This window comes from Coregonus clupeaformis, chromosome 17 (genome assembly GCF_020615455.1).
Source record: "Coregonus clupeaformis isolate EN_2021a chromosome 17, ASM2061545v1, whole genome shotgun sequence".
Taxonomy (NCBI): Eukaryota; Metazoa; Chordata; class Actinopteri; order Salmoniformes; family Salmonidae; genus Coregonus; species Coregonus clupeaformis.
Genome location: NC_059208.1, coordinates 56,024,425 through 56,040,240, shown reverse-complemented (window position 1 = coordinate 56,040,240; position 15,816 = coordinate 56,024,425). Strand labels below are relative to the sequence as shown.

At 41.4% G+C, this 15,816-nt stretch overlaps 2 protein-coding genes across 3 annotated transcripts in view; one reads left to right on the top strand and one right to left on the bottom strand.

The window, feature by feature from the left end:
- The first annotated feature begins 718 nt into the window (after nt 1-718).
- On the top strand, nt 719-3,918 carry LOC121586774 (cilia- and flagella-associated protein 20). 2 transcript variants are annotated; one of them, XM_041903747.2, is made up of 6 exons: nt 719-1,138; nt 1,652-1,731; nt 1,814-1,925; nt 2,248-2,436; nt 2,709-2,819; nt 3,751-3,918. In XM_041903747.2, the coding sequence occupies exons 1-6, from the start codon at nt 1,055-1,057 to the stop codon at nt 3,751-3,753; spliced, it is 579 nt and encodes a 192-aa protein (XP_041759681.1). In that variant the 5' UTR covers nt 719-1,054; the 3' UTR covers nt 3,754-3,918. The 2 variants fall into 2 exon arrangements, with proteins under 2 accessions (XP_041759681.1, XP_041759680.1); XM_041903746.2 differs by having other exon boundaries at nt 3,748-3,918.
- A 2,275-nt stretch (nt 3,919-6,193) lies between these two features.
- LOC121586773 (diacylglycerol O-acyltransferase 1) overlaps nt 6,194-15,816 on the bottom strand; it is a 29,462-nt gene continuing 19,839 nt past the window's right edge. Inside the window, exons 8-17 of the mRNA XM_041903745.2 lie at nt 14,221-14,295; nt 13,939-14,042; nt 13,445-13,483; nt 13,224-13,265; nt 13,079-13,123; nt 7,873-7,985; nt 7,508-7,573; nt 7,186-7,273; nt 7,015-7,077; nt 6,194-6,853 (exon numbers count right to left, since the gene is read on the bottom strand). Of these exons, the coding sequence (XP_041759679.1) occupies nt 6,707-6,853; nt 7,015-7,077; nt 7,186-7,273; nt 7,508-7,573; nt 7,873-7,985; nt 13,079-13,123; nt 13,224-13,265; nt 13,445-13,483; nt 13,939-14,042; nt 14,221-14,295 (782 nt within the window). The 3' untranslated portion in view covers nt 6,194-6,706. The remainder of the gene's footprint in view (nt 6,854-7,014; nt 7,078-7,185; nt 7,274-7,507; nt 7,574-7,872; nt 7,986-13,078; nt 13,124-13,223; nt 13,266-13,444; nt 13,484-13,938; nt 14,043-14,220; nt 14,296-15,816) is intronic.

Here is a 15,816-nt window from a genome sequence, read left to right as displayed (position 1 = left end):
AACCATGCCGGAGATATTAGAGATAGGAGGAGATAGGAATTCTATTGGGCAATTCATTGGGAATTTATAGACCCCTTTCCAGTACACAACACACTGACGTCAGGTACAGATGTGCGCGACTCTTGGCGGCAGTAAGAAAGCCATCGCCATCTGCGCCCATTCAACATAGCCTAGATTCACGTTTTTATTACTTCTAAACAAAATATATTTTTTGTTTTCTCATACGCTTGCAATTATGTTTTGATTCTTGCTGAACAGTCGCTAAGATTATATTTGGTTGTGATCTTTGTAAAATAACTATTTTGGATGCAGGAGTTGTTTGCTACAGTGCAAACGCTCATTGACATAGGCTGTAGCAAAAGCTAGCCAAATAGCCATTTTACTGGTTGAAGTTAGTGTTTTTTAAGTATAAGGCAGTTGATTTGCCATGATGACACAAACATTATATTAAGCAGGACATTCATACGAGCCTTAAAATACAATTATAATCCAAACGTAGTGTGAAATGCACTCATAAAGAACATGTAAATAGAGGCTTTTTTTTTGCTGGCTTTCTATAAGAACTCCCCCATGTTCTGCCACCAATTTACGCGCATCGTCCTCTTAGCAAACACAGAAAGGGCTCCACAGGTTACCTATATTGAGTTTCCCATCTCCTCAAAAGTGTCTCTGGCACCGCTAAAGCTTTGTGTTACCATGGTAGCTGATATGCGTCAACAATGAAGTCCGCAGTGATAAGGGGGCCGCGTTACATTTTATTGCAACTTAAAAATACAAAAGGGGAGACGGCAAGCAAGTGCATGGTTTATATTACCGGTACAGACAGTGGTGCTGGACGGCAATACTTTAGCAAAATTTAGGTTTTTCTGAAGTTCCTTTTCATAGAAGACGCGTATCTTTTTGGACATTTTGCGAGGCAGAACGAAGGACCATTATTTTGTGCCACACGGAACTTGGAGTTGAAGCACAAGCTAAATCAATTAGCTAAACTAAAGTAACGTTAGCAACAAGTAACAACACATGCGCATGAGACGGTGTTATAAACGCGCAGAACATGTTCAAAAACACATTTCAAAGTGGATTCCTATCGATCTTGTATAGCATTGGGAGCAAACCTCTTCAGATATGGGATAAAAAGGTAAGCAACGATTTACACAAGTTTACGGAGGAATTTGCTTGCTAGTTTGCTAATTTGACAAGGCTAGCTACAGTAGGCAACGTTAGCTAAAGCTCTATTGCAGGGCTTGGTATGGTGCTAAGCTCCAGAGAGCAAGGAGCTAACTTTAGCCATATAGCTAGCTAGAAAACCAGTTTGCGCATGACAATGCAGTAGAAATCTAGAAGCTAGCTATTAGTAGCTAGCTGATTTGTGGTCCTGATAAACTGTCCTGTGTCTAGTTAGCACTAGGTCATTTCATGCTGTAAGATTGGTTTTAGCTCAAATTTGACAGCTACTGTGTTGTCATTGTACTCCTCGTGCCACTGTCATAATCAAGCCTTAGCTAGCTAACTAACGTCAGTTTATTAGCTAGGTTAGATACCCATTAGTTAATCAGGGTTTGCCTAATCGTCCTGGGTTCACATTCAATAAAACACATTTCTTAAAAGTAGAAGTACACGCGAGCTTACCCATTTCAAAATGTTGTTATAGGTCAGGAACGGCCACATAAAGCGGATTACAGACAATGACATCCAGTCGCTGGTGCTTGAAGTGGAGGGAACAAATGTCAGGTAAGCTTGTTCCATGTTCACTAGCCTGTTTTGTCACTTCCTCAGGCAACCACATCTAACTATTTGTCCTCAAATTCAACAGCACAACCTACATAACATGTCCGGCAGACCCAAAGAAGACACTTGGCATCAAACTACCATTCTTGGTTATGATCATAAAGAACTTGAAGAAGTATTTCACCTTTGAAGTCCAGGTAGGTTATCATCCAAGTCAACAATCAGATCCATTGTGTGTGTATATATATATATATATATATACAAAGAAAGCTATACGTTATTGTAAAAAATGTAAAGCAATTCCTTATAGACAAGAATGTCTGACACTATAGGGCTAACCCGTTCTGCGCTGGCTCGGTTAAAGGTTGTTCTATTTATATTATTATTTACAGTACGGTTCCAGCTATTATGGTGGATGCGTAACCAGGCCAGTCCAGTACAGCTCGCTTCGGTTTGGCTTAGTGGTGTGAAAAGGGTACAAGTGATCAGTTTGACTGAGCTCTCCCTTTCCAATCTCAGGTGTTGGATGACAAGAATGTGAGGAGGAGGTTCCGGGCCAGTAACTACCAGAGCACCACGCGGGTAAAGCCCTTCATTTGCACCATGCCCATGAGGCTGGATGACGGCTGGAACCAGATCCAGTTCAACCTGTCCGACTTCACACGGCGGGCCTACGGCACCAACTACATCGAGACACTCCGTGTACAGGTCAGTCAGAAAGGCTCATGGACCAGGGTCATGGTCCAAGATACATTATACAGATCTCTTACCTAGCCTGGTCCCAGATCGGTTTGTGCTGCATTGCCAACTCTTATGGTCATTGTCATGCCAAGTTTGGTGACCATAGGAGTTGGCAAGACGGCACAAACAGACCTGGGACCAGGCTATCTCTTATGTCAAACTTTTAAATATCAGTTAGGCTATGTTTGGGACAAGATTAAATGGCACATTGCAATACCTTGCCTGTATTTTTGTTCCAGATCCATGCAAACTGCCGCATCCGGAGAGTGTACTTCTCTGACAGACTGTACTCAGAAGATGAGCTCCCTGCAGAGTTCAAACTGTATTTACCCGTACAGAACAAATCAAAGGTGAGCACAAATGATGTCAATTTCAAGTTGTGAAAGGTGTCCATTTTGTCATAATGTAGGCCTACAGCCAATGTTTCCTCCAATATTTTTCCGGCACTGAGCAGATTTTTGGTCTGCTGAGCGCAAACTTTAGCAAAAATTATATTCCAACCTCTGAGGCTGTACCTGCTTAAGTTACAGTTAACAAGTATGCTACTGTGGCTATTTGATCATAATGAAGGCCTACCATCCCCCCCAAAAAATGGAGAAAATGCATCCCATAACATTTTAACATGGAACTAACTATTGAAATAGTGAATAATAGTTATGATACAGCCTACAGTAGCAGTGTGGTGCTATTGGCTTCCTATCTTATTTATGCCTGTCTAAAAATACAGCACTGCCCCTTTAAGACATAAAAAAGCTCTTTACCTGACTCGTTTTTCAAAGATGGCTAGAAATGTACACGTTTTGTGCCCTTTTAGGAAGCAATCACAACCCCATTGCTAACCATAAATTAGCTATAACTGGGCTAATAACGCAATAACTAGCAAATAATATCTTGCTTTGATCTCAAAACAAGCACATCTACTCGCGACCGCTCGTGCCTGTCAATGCAATAGAATCCTCTGACGATGCGCTCTGCCTAAAACTAAATCTGACTGAGTCGTGCATAGTTAGTTTTGTTTCGGTATGTTGCATGGAAAGGGGTTAATATTATGTTGACTCGAACACAGTAGAGGGAAACGTTGATAGTGTAAACTAATGGGGAAAACTAGTGAAGTTCAGTGAAGTTCAATCTCGTGCGTCTTCGCGGGCTGGTATTTTTTCTGCACTGTGCACGGACAGGGAACATTGACTTATACTGGCTACACCCCAAATAGAAAAGTACAATATGGATTGCAGTTCTTGTAGCTAATTGACATGTTTGTCTTCTGTATTTTTATAGCAGTAGGGCAGCTGAATCGATTCTCCTCCCCCATACCAGATGTGAATTTTATCTGCGGATTGTCTGATGAATTTGTTGTAATGTTTGTTTTTCTTTTTCATATTTTGGAACCTTGCGATTGTTTCCTAAAGTCTTGTTTTTCTGCACAATAAACATTTTATATGCACAATACATGCAAATTGTTTAGCATAAAAATTGGCAATTCCAATTGGAACCCTCAATTATTGTGCAACAAATGAATGTAATTGACAAGAGCACTGGACATTATAAGCTCATGGTTATTACTATACGTTTAAGAAAACAAATAGCCAGGTTACAGTTCCACAGGCAGGATTTTATTTCACTGGTGCAGTTGCTGCCAATGAGAAGAGCTCAGAGCAGTGACAGCAGCTGAGGACTGTATCTAAAGTTACAAAAACTGTTGTAGCACAGGGAAGAAGAGAAAGAAAAACATGCCCTGTTCTGGGACAGTCTCCCAAGGAATGGGAGCAGCACAGAAAACATGCCCTGTTCTGGGACAGTCTCCCAAGGAATGGGAGCAGCACAGAAAACAATCTGCCCTCTCTCACCTACATACGCAATCCTATCTGACTTCACACTGGTATTCAAGGTTCTGGAAACGTATCACCCACTAGATTTGGGTGCTTAAAATGGATCTGAAGTTGAGTTACTACAGTATAAACAAACCTTTATCAAATATCACATTTTGTCAAAGGGGAGGCTTTGAAAATACCTCTTACCTGCCTAACAAATATACACTATGCTTGAAATTGTAAATGAAAAACCTTCCTGAATAAAAAAAAAAGTGAAATGAAAGATGCATAATAGCGAACTCAACCAATATTTATTTCCTACAATACATGACAATAGAAACTGAAAGGAAAAAGAAAACGAAGCACTTCAGAGTAAATCAAACTAAAGTGAGAATACAGGCTGGATTTGGTTTATGTGGCTCAAGTAGAGATGTCAGGTACACGGGCATGAATGAGTAGGCTATTGGCTGAAGAAAAGGCATGTATATAGTGTCATACTGAAACCATGAGGGGTTTAGGGGGCAGAACTAGACTACAGCTCCAGAATACTAGTGGCAAAGCAAAGGTTCACTGAAGTGCAAAAGGTCTGGAATGGAATAAAGGGAGAAACGCATACTGTATGTTTGGTACAACACAATCAATATTGTTTTTCTATGGTTATTACTGTTTGGATCACCAGCATCTATTCATGATAGGATGGCAATAATTGGCATACAACATCCAACTTATTTGACAATACACTGTACTTTAGATTATATATTCAAAGAGCATCAACAGAGCTTAAAAGAGCACTCGTCTATTTAGTTTATTATTATTTTGTATTTTTTTTTTTTTGGGGGGGGGTAGATCAGCTTTAATACTGCAGATTGTGGCTTCCATCAATGTAATTGTCTGCATCATTTCCAATCCCCCATATATTTTTTGGGGTAAATATACATCAAATATATAAATATTTTCCCCCTAACCCTACCACCCCTTCCCTAATTGGAGTAAACGAATGGACAACAACATTTAGGCTTCTACTTCCAGTTTATACATACTATATACATTTTACGGACACAGTATAATTTACAATAGTTATCTTTTGTTTTTAGTCCCACCCTTCAGCTACACTCAACCCCTCCCATTTATCTCTGAACACCATCCAGTTTTGATTTCTATTTGCCATATTTTTCAACTGTGCTGTTTCATAAAAGTTCTGAACCTTTCTATTCTCAGTTTCTACAGATAGTAATTTAAAGATAACATTTTTTGCTAAGAGTATTTATATTATTGATCGATTGACTATGACTTTTTAAATCACCCAGCAGTGCTATTTGCAAAGTTAACTCCAGGTAAATGTTGCAATTCTTCAGCCATTCCTGAACCTGCGACCAAAAACAAGCTACATATGGACAGTACCAAAACAAATGATTGTCTCTTTGCAGCAAAATCTGCAGATATGGTTGGTTGTATCCCCCATATATAACATTCTATTGGTTGCAAGAATTTTGTATAATAATTTGAATTGAAAAACTAAGTTTTGAATCCGGCGTTGTTTTGTGTATCAGTTCATAAACTATGTGCCATGGAATCAGCACATCAAAAATCTCTTACGAACTATTTTGCAATCTATATGGCACAGCTGTACATTTTTTGGTCCTTAAATGAAACTGGTAAAAAATTTTATTTATCACAATTTTCTTTAGCCAATGTTGGTCTTTAATGCAGGGCCGACAGACAAGTTCCTTACTTTCTCCCCCTTCTTCTTGCCTCTTCCATTTTTGCAGTAATGCGGCAGTTAGTTGGTTGTAATTTAGTTGGTTGTAACATTTCCATATTTTTGTTAGCTGCATGTGTGACAACTCCACCAGTCCTATTTATGATATCATTTACAAAGATTATAGCGTTTTAAAACATATTTTCAGAAAATATTGTTTTTTCGTCCATTTATTAGCAAACAGCATGCATTGTAGTGCAAACACATTAGTTTCACAAATCACATGTAAAAACAGATTTTGCTTGACTTATGTACAATACATGTGTTCACACAACTTCAAATAAAATACTCAGATCATTAAATAATCAAAGGCAAGAAAGACGTGTCAAACGCATGAGAAAAAGCAGCACACCGATAGTAAGATTTATCTACAGGGATGTCTGCATTGATCTTCATAGTTGTAGACTAAGAAACAGAGAAAAGGCGTACACATTTTCTCTAGTTGTCAGGGCAGTGTTTCACAGCAATGGTAGGACGGGAGCCAAGTCTCTCTGTGGTGTAGAAGTGCATTAGAGAAATGGTGCCTGGAGGCCAAAATATTTACATGGTGTAACATTCTTACTATTCAGTCAAGCTTCATATAATATATTTCTCTTTCAAAGTAAACATTTTACATTCAATTAGTCCTTTAGTATAATGTATTGCTCCTCTGCTTGCGACCAACTGTTCATGATGGTGACATGTAATGTATTACGTAGTAGTCGTGGACGTACATCAGCACGACGACGGGCTGGCCAATGATGAGCGAGATCCAGACTGCAGCGTTGCCATGGTTACCTCTCAGGAAGCGGCCAACAAACCAGGCGAGTGGAATCTGAAAGGTCAGTTTAGGGGGAAACCGTCCTTTAACACTAAACTCTAAAACCAAGTACTTTAAAATGTGTGTGTAACCATTAACAGAGGACCATGTCGTCCAAATCCACTGTTGGATGATGAAAATTAATTTTGTTTTTGAAAGAAAAAAAGTTGTCTGACCTGAGACATCATGCCCATGAACGCCCACAGTCGGAACATTTTCAGTGGAACGCTCACCAAGTACTGAAAGAGAGGGAGGAGGATTATATGATGCAGCCTTTAACACCGACATGTACAATCAGGTAAGTCAGTGTGTTAGATGGCATCACAATCACAGCCACCCACACGAACCTCGTGAAAGAAGGCGGAGACCAGGAAGACTGCCGTCTGGGCGACCCACTTATTCGCACCTCTCCTCATGATGGGTTTGTAAAAGTGGCTGTGGAGAACAACGTATGATGAAAATAAATAATGTATTAGTTGGGAACTGTAGACAGTAACCAAGAGCGTACTTTACAGTACATCTTAAAACCATCCATTATAATGTCACAGAAGGTTACGGCATTTAGTGCACACACACACACCACGATGCGCACGTCTACTGCCATAAAGTTAGTGCTGTAGGTGGTGGTATTGTTCCAATCACAATGTTATTTCTTCAACTCCTACTCACCGGAGGCACCACTTGTGCACAGGAATGTTCCAGTTAGCCCAGAAGTAAGTGACCGTCTCAGAGTTCCTACAAAACAACAAGTGACTGGTTCAGAGGTCCTACAAAACAACAAGTGACTGGCTCAGAGAGACGGTTGCAGTTCAACATCTAGTTACTACTGTATATGAGATGGAGGGAAAGGGGGTGCAGGGCAGCTGTTGAAGTAAAAAATCATTTATTGAGAAGAGTTTTGACTAAGCTATTTTAACATTACATCTAGCACTACATGTAACCCAAACCGATGGCACAATTCACATGGTATCACTGCACGAATAACACAAACTAAAAACAAATACAAGGCTAACTGGGAATCATCATCCACTTACCACCAGTCCCGGTAAAACTCCCTGTCACCGAACCGCATCAGCTCAGCTACGAAGTTCATGGAAGAGTGGAAAAACCAATAGAAAAAGATGAGCCAGATTAAATGATTGGGAACCTGTTGGGGTAGAGGGGAGAGGAGTGGAAGCCTTGTGCCATTAGACAGTCTGGACATGAAGGATCATGTACATATAAGCTTACATCTTTTTAGTTATAATGTAGGTCCGGTTTCCCGGACACGGATTAAGCCTAGTCTTGGTCTAAGAAACACTGAATGGAGAATCTCTATTGAGAATGCTTTTCAATCCTGGACTTGGCTTTGTGTGTGTATGGGAAAATGGTAATGTATGGAGATTTGTGAGAGTCAACCAACATATCTTTTCACTGGGAAAATATGACAAAAGTGAAAAATGACAGATGGATGAAGTGTTAGGTTTGTATGGAGACTAGGGCTGACCCCAATTAGTTGACTGGTCAATTGTTTGGTCGATAGGATGTTGGTCGACCAATAATTATCATTTTTACCCCCACAATACCACTTGACAGAGCAAAAACAGTTGAGACATTTTTGCAAACCTCATTGGAACTAAGGGGCCTAGCGCGAACCATGAAAAACAGCCCCAGACCATTATTCCTCCTCCACCAAACTTTACAGTTGGCACTATGCATTCGGGCAGGTAGCTTTCTCTTGGAATCCGCCAAACCCAGATTCCTCCGTTGGACTGCTAGATGGTGAAGCGTGAAGCCTCAGAAATTGCAGCCGAAATAAATGCTTCAGATTTCAAGTCACTGACATCTGAACATCAACTGTTCAGAGGGAACTAGGTCAATCAGGCCTTCATGGTCGGATTGCTGCAAAGAAACCACTACTAAAGGACACCAATAAGAAGAAGAGACCTGCTTGGGCCAAGAAACACGAGCAATGGACATTAGACCGGTGGAAATCTGTCCTTTGGTCTGATGAGTCCAAATTTGAGATTTTTGGTTCCAACCGCTGTGTCTTTGTGAGATGCAGAGTAGGTGAACGGATGATCTCCGCATGTGTGGTTCCCACCGTGAAACATGGAGGAGGTGTTATGGTGTGGGGGTGCTTTGCTGGTGACACTGTCTGTGATTTATTTATAATTCAAGGCACACTTAACCAGCATGGCTACCACAGCATTCTGCAGCGATACGCCATCCCATCTGGTTTGGGCTTAGTGGGACTATCATTTGTTTTTCAACATGACAATGACCCAACACACCTCCAGGCTGTGTAAAGGCTATTTTACCAAGAAGTAGAATGATGGATTGCTGCATCAGATGACCTGGCCTCCATAATCCCCCGACCTCAACCCAATTGAGATGGTTTGGGATGAGTCGGACCGCAGAGTGAAGGAAAAAAATGACATTCAGGTTCCCAAGTGCTCAGCATATGTGGGAACTCCTTCAAGACTGTTGGAAAAGCATTCCAGGTGAAGGTGGTTGAGAGAATGCCAAGAGTGTGCAAAGCTGTCATCAAGGCAAAGGGTGGCTATTTGAAGAATCTCATATAACATATATTTTGATTTGTTTAACACTTTCTGGGTTACTACATGATTCCATATGTGTTATTTCATAGTTTTGATATCTTCACTATTATTCTACAATGTAAAACATAAAGAAAACCCCTTGAATGAGTAGGTGTGTCCAAACTTTTGACTGGTACTATATATGAACTCAGCAAAAAAAGAAACGTCCCTTTTTCAGGACCCTGTCTTTCAAAGATAATTCGTAAAAATCCAAAGAACTTCACAGATCTTCATTGTAAAGGGTTTAAACACTGTTTCCCATGCTTGTTCAATGAACCATAAACAATGAATGAACATGCACCTGTGGAACGGTCGTTAAGACACTAACAGCTTACAGATGGTAGGCAATTAAGGTCACAGTTATGAAAACTTAGGACACTAAAGACGCCTTTCTACTGACTCTGGAAAACACCAAAAGAAAGATGCCCAGGGTCCCTGCTCATCTGCGTGAACGTACTGTGAGACGCCTAAGACAGCGCTACAGGGAGACTGGACGGACAGCTGATCGTCTTTGCAGTGGCAGACCACGTGTAACAACACCTGCACAGGATCGGTACATCCGAACATCACACCTGCAGGACAAGTACAGGATGGCAACAACAACTGCCCGAGTTACACCAGGAACGCACAATCCCTCCATCAGTGCTTGTAGGCCTGTTGTAAGGCAGGTCCTTACCAGACATCACCGGCAACAACGTCGCCTATCGTTGAAGGAATGAGCGTTACACCGAGGCCTGTACTCTGGAGCGGGATCGATTTGGAGGTGGAGGGTCCGTCATGGTCTGGGGCGGTGTGTCACAGCATCATTGGACTGAGCTTGAAATCTCAACGCTGTGCGTTACAGGGAAGACATCCTCCTCCCTCATGTGGTACCCTTCCTGCAGGCTCATCCTAACATGACCCTCCAGCATGACAATGCCACCAGCCATACTGCTCATTCTGTGAGTGATTTCCTGCAAGACAGGAATGTCAGTGTTCTGCCATGGCCACCGAAGAGCCCGGATCTCAATCCCATTGAGCACGTCTGGGACCTGTTGGATCGGAGGGTGAGGACTAGAGCCATTCCCCCCAGAAATGTCAGGGAACTTGCAGGTGCCTTGGTGGAAGAGTGGGGTAACATCTCACAGCAAGAACTGGCAAATCTGGTGCAGTCCATGAGGAGGAGATGCACTGCAGTACTTAATGCAGCTGGTGGCCACACCAGACACTGACTGTTACTTTTGATCCCCCCTTTGTTCAGGGACACATTATTCAATTTCTGTTAGTCACATGTCTGTGGAACTTGTTCAGTTTGTCTCAGTTGTTGAATCTTGTCATACAAATATTTACCCATGTTAAGTTTGCTGAAAATAAACGCAGTTGACAGTGAGAGGACATTTGTTTTATGGCACAGGAGACACCTGTCTGATTCGGGCCCATCTCAGTGAACTCATCCATTGCAGAGCCCGAGACTAATCCATTGCGGCCGCAGGAATGGCACAGTCCAAGGAGAAGGGGAGCGTGGCTAATATGCACAATGCACGTCTCTCTCCAGAATGCACTGTCTCCCACCAATTTGTTGTTTCATAACTTAATTGTGTGAGTTGTTTGTGTTCGATTGTCAGTGTCTATCAATTCCCCATTACATAGGCTATATCACCAGTAGTACATTTACCATTAATTTCTATAATTTGTAATCTACACTGAAAAATATAAATGCAACATGTAAAAGTACAATGTTTCATGAGCTGAAATAAAATATCCCCAAAATGTTCCATAAGGACAAAAAGCTTATTTATTTTACATTCTGTGCATACATTTGTTTACATCCCTGTTTGTGAGCATTTCTCATTTGCCAAGATAATCCATCCACCTGACAGGTGTGGAATATCAAGAAGCTGATTAAACAGCATGATCATTACACAGGTGGACCTTGTGCTGGGGACGCTCTAAAATGTGCAGTTGAGGGAGCGTGCAGGAATGTCCACCAGTGCTGTTGCCAGAGAATTGAATGTTAATTTCTCTACCATAAGCCGCCTCCAATGTTGTTTTGTTTGCAGATGTCAACATTGTGAACAGAGGGCCCCATGGTGGCATGTTATGGGCAGGCATAAGCTACGGACAACGACCACAATTGTATTTTATCAATGGCAATTTGAATGCACAGAGAAACCATGACGAGATCCTGAGGCCCATTTATTGTGCCATTCATCCGCCGCCATCACCTCATGTTTCAGCATGATAATGCACAGCTCCATGTCGCAAGGATCTGTACACAATTCCTGGAAGCTGAAAATGTCCCAGTTCTTCCATGGCCTGCATACTCACCAGACATGTCTCCCATTGAGCATGTTTGGGATACTCTGGATCGACATGTACAGTGACAGTGTTCCAGCAATAGAATTTTGATTAACCCCATGACAATGATTGAGATACGAAGACATTGTTATACATTTTATTAAACTGTTTCACGAAAATGTGCATATGAACCATAACTGGCACGCAGATCAGTAGAAATTGTATGATAAATTGGCATTCCACATGAGAAAGGTTGCCGACTCCTTGTGTAGCCCATTATCAGCAACTTCAGGAGAGTAACGGCAGAATCTGCGAAAGCCAGCAGGAGCGAGAGGAAGATGGTCGGGTCAGGTAGATTTTTTCTTCTGGTTGTCTTGATCTCTGGCTCCCTCTTCAGTCATTTGTGTCTTATTTCATCAAACCGTGTGCGTAAAGCATCAGACAAACTCAATACATATATACTGAACAAAAATATAAAAACACAACATGCAACAATTTCAACGATTTTACTGAGTTACAGTTCATATAAGGAAATCAGTCAATTGAAATAAATAAATTAGGCCCTAATCCAGGGTTCTTCAATTCCAGTCCTGGAGGGCCGAAACACCTGTTTTTCATCCTCTCCTTCTAATCAGGGGCTAATTCAGACCTGGGACACCAGGTGAGTGCAATTAACTACCAGGTAGAAATAAAAAACAGAAGTGTTTCGGCCCTCCAGGACCGGAATTGAAGAACCCTGCCCTAATCTATCGATTTCACATGACTGGGCAGGGGCAGCCAGGCCCAGCCAATAAAAATGAGTTTTTCCCCACAAAAGGTCTGTATTACAGACAGAAATACTCCTCAGCAATTCTCTGACAACAGCTCTGGTGGACATTCCTGCAGTCAGCATGCCAATTGCACACTCCCTCAAAACTTGAGACATCTGTGGCATTGGGTGACAAAACTGCACATTTTAAAAGTGGCCTTTTATTGTCCCCAGCACAAGGTGCACCTGTGTAATGATCATGCTGTTTAAATCAGCTTCTTGATATGCCACACCTGTCAGGTGGATGGATTATATTGGCAAAGGAGAAATGCTCACTAACAAGGATGTAAAAAAAAAAAAAAAAAAAAACTGTGCACCAAATTTGAGAAAAATAAGTTTTTTGTGCATATGGAAAATATCTGATTTTTTATTTTAGCTCATGAAACATGGGACCAACACTTTACATTTGTGTTTATATTTTTGTTCAGTGTAGTTGATTTTATTCAAACACATAGAAAATATATGGAAAATCAATCAATTGGTCAGACAACTTTCTGTCAACAAATATTTTTTTTAGTCGGGGACAGCCGTAATGGAGACATGGGTTTAGGTTATGTGGTCTGTATTTGTACTCACAGCCAGTTTCAACATGCGCTCCATCATTCTGGAAAAGTCCATATCCTGCCATAGGGGGTACATGAAACAAAGTCACCCCTAAGCACAAAGAAATGGAGCAGTTGAATAGACAAAAGTCCAACAGACAAAGGATGTTAATTTTCACCTGGAATGGTTTCATGGAATTCTGAATGGTCGGCACTATCCACTGAAAAAAGAACATCCACATTAGTGCATCTGTGAGACATGGTTAACATAAAAGTGTATCTTGTTATTTGGGATAATAAAGCCACCCATTAATTAAATAATTAATCTGGTTTGATGAGTGAAAATACACCAAATATTAACCAAGGTAATGTCAGTATGGACAACACATAATGAACGTACCTGTTGTACCAATCCAATCAGTAACTGTATGAAGAAAAGCTGGAAAATATTTCAGATCATGTTTTTAGATTTGACACAACATCTTTAAAATGTATTAAAGGGGCAATCAGCAGTTGCTACATCCATTTTTGGAATGTATGATATGTACCCATTAATTCTTGAAGAATATAACTTAATAAATGCCTCATGAGATTAGTTAGTTTTAGTCCAATGTTTGTAAACAAAGTCAATGCAAACATACACTGTATAGCCTCAAAACATGGTTAAAAAATATCATGGATGGTCAGTCCTTGCATCCATAGCTCCAACTCTGAATTTGAGAGTGATTTACATTTCTCCAGCCACATCCCTCAGATTTGTACTGAAACAGTGGTGGTGAGAACACTTTAACTGCTAATTGGTGCTTTAAAATATATGTTTTCATGATAGTAGGGTGCATGTAAATAGCATATTCCCAGGTCTCTCTGTTTTCCTGATATGATCTTTGACCTCACCATCTCAAAGAGTCTCCTCAGCAGGAAGCTCTTGCGTATCCGTGGTGACCGGGGGAAGTTCAGCTCATAGCAGAGTGTTGGGGCGAACACAAAGTAGTAGATATCTGTGGAAGGAGGACAGTGAAACACACACACATTAAAGTCATTCATTCATCATACACATTGTCTTTTGAAATAAGAATTTTGTACGTAAAAGATACGTTTATTGGATTTGAACTTTTTTCAACTGTACATTGCAACTAGCTACTAGTCATGATGTTCTGTATCTCTTTCTGTTCTGACCTCTGTGTGTGAGATTTCCAGGGTAGGACACATGAGCATGTACAACTGACCCATTGGACCGGGCCACAGATGGACCTATGGGGGCATAGAACGTGTGGATGAAAAATACAGATTATTTCTTACAGCAGTACTTCTATACAACCAATAGATGGCGATGGCAGCACAGTAACGTTTCAGAAAGCGTGACATTGCTGCATACATGAAGGTGCATCTAATCATCTGTGTGTGTGTTCGTATTTATTCAGGGGGCAAAATATACATATTTAAACAAACGCTGAAAGCTTTTCGCAATAAACAACAACCCAGCCAAAGAAACAGGTCACATAAGTTACTCATACAGCGATGAGTCATACAGCTCATTAAATACCTGTCTATTTCCCCTCACGTCTTGGAGAGGTCAGCGTAATTATACGAATCCTGGGATAGCCAATCAGATCTCGGGCAGCATCCGTGTTATCGAGAGGGCGCAAATTGAGAGAAGACCCAGAGCTGTGTGTGTGTGTGTGTGTGTGTGTGTGTGTGAGAGAGAGAGAGAGTGAGAGTGAGTGTGAGTGTGTGTCAACATGCTAATTTGCCGATGCTATCCAGTTCACATTATTACACTAGCAGCACTGGAGTAAAGATCACAAATACCAATGTCAACCAGGTACAGCATTATCCTCTGGCGGGGGTACTGTAGAAAGATGGCAGCCATAGAATTTGAAGCACCTCAAAAATGTTTGAGCTATTTGTGCTTTTACTTAAATGAATGAATGTCCTATTTACGCACGCACACGCGCACGCACACGCACATGCACGCACAAATACACAAGCAAATGCACACACACAGCAAGTAAGGTAGGTAAGTATGAAGGTAAACCTGTATGCTGAGTTAATCTCAGCCTATATTGCCTTCACGTTTTGGCCCTAACGGAGATATGGATTTCCCCTGAGAACACTGCTACTCCAGCTGCTCTCTCGTCATCTGACTACGTGTTCTCTCATAGTCCGAGAGCATCTGGTCGTCGCGGTGGTAGCACAGGGCTATTCATTTATCTTAAATAGAGATTTTCTCTTTTCTCCCTCTCTCACCTGTCTATCTCATTTGAATTCCATGCAGTCACTGTCACTTCTCCTCTCAAGCTTAACATTGTTGTCATCTATCGCCCACCAGGTGCCCTCAATGACCTTGACCAGCTCATTTGTTGACGATGGCTCACCACTAATCGTACTGGGCGACTTTAACCTCCCGATGCCTGACTTCAGTTCATTTCTTTCCACTCCTTTCCTCTTTTGACCTCACTCTTTCCCAGTCACCTCCCACTCACAAGGCAGGAAATACGCTTGACCTCATCTTAATGATAACTACTTTGTTTCCTTTTCTCTCCTCCAACCCTACCCAGATGGTCATGTGTCGCTGCAATCTTCACTCTCTCTCTCCTCTTCTATCCTATCCTCTCCCTTCTGCTAAATTATTGTCCTTCCTGTTTCCCGACTCTGCCTCTTCGACCCTACTCTCCTCCCTTTCCGCATCCTATGACTCTCACTGTCCCCTTTCCTCCCGGGCCGGCTCGACCTTCCCCTCCCGCTCCGTTGCTGAGTGCTTCACTGCGTGCT

What these genes read in the sequence shown, in the direction of transcription:
- LOC121586774 (XM_041903746.2), top strand. Translation starts at nt 1,055, where the DNA reads ATGTTCAAAAACACATTTCAAAGTGGATTCCTATCGATCTTGTATAGC. An exon ending in TTCAGATATGGGATAAAAAG is followed by an intron (nt 1,139 to 1,651) that starts GTAAGCAACGAT and finishes ATGTTGTTATAG; the next exon opens with GTCAGGAACGGCCACATAAA. An exon ending in GTGGAGGGAACAAATGTCAG is followed by an intron (nt 1,732 to 1,813) that starts GTAAGCTTGTTC and finishes CAAATTCAACAG; the next exon opens with CACAACCTACATAACATGTC.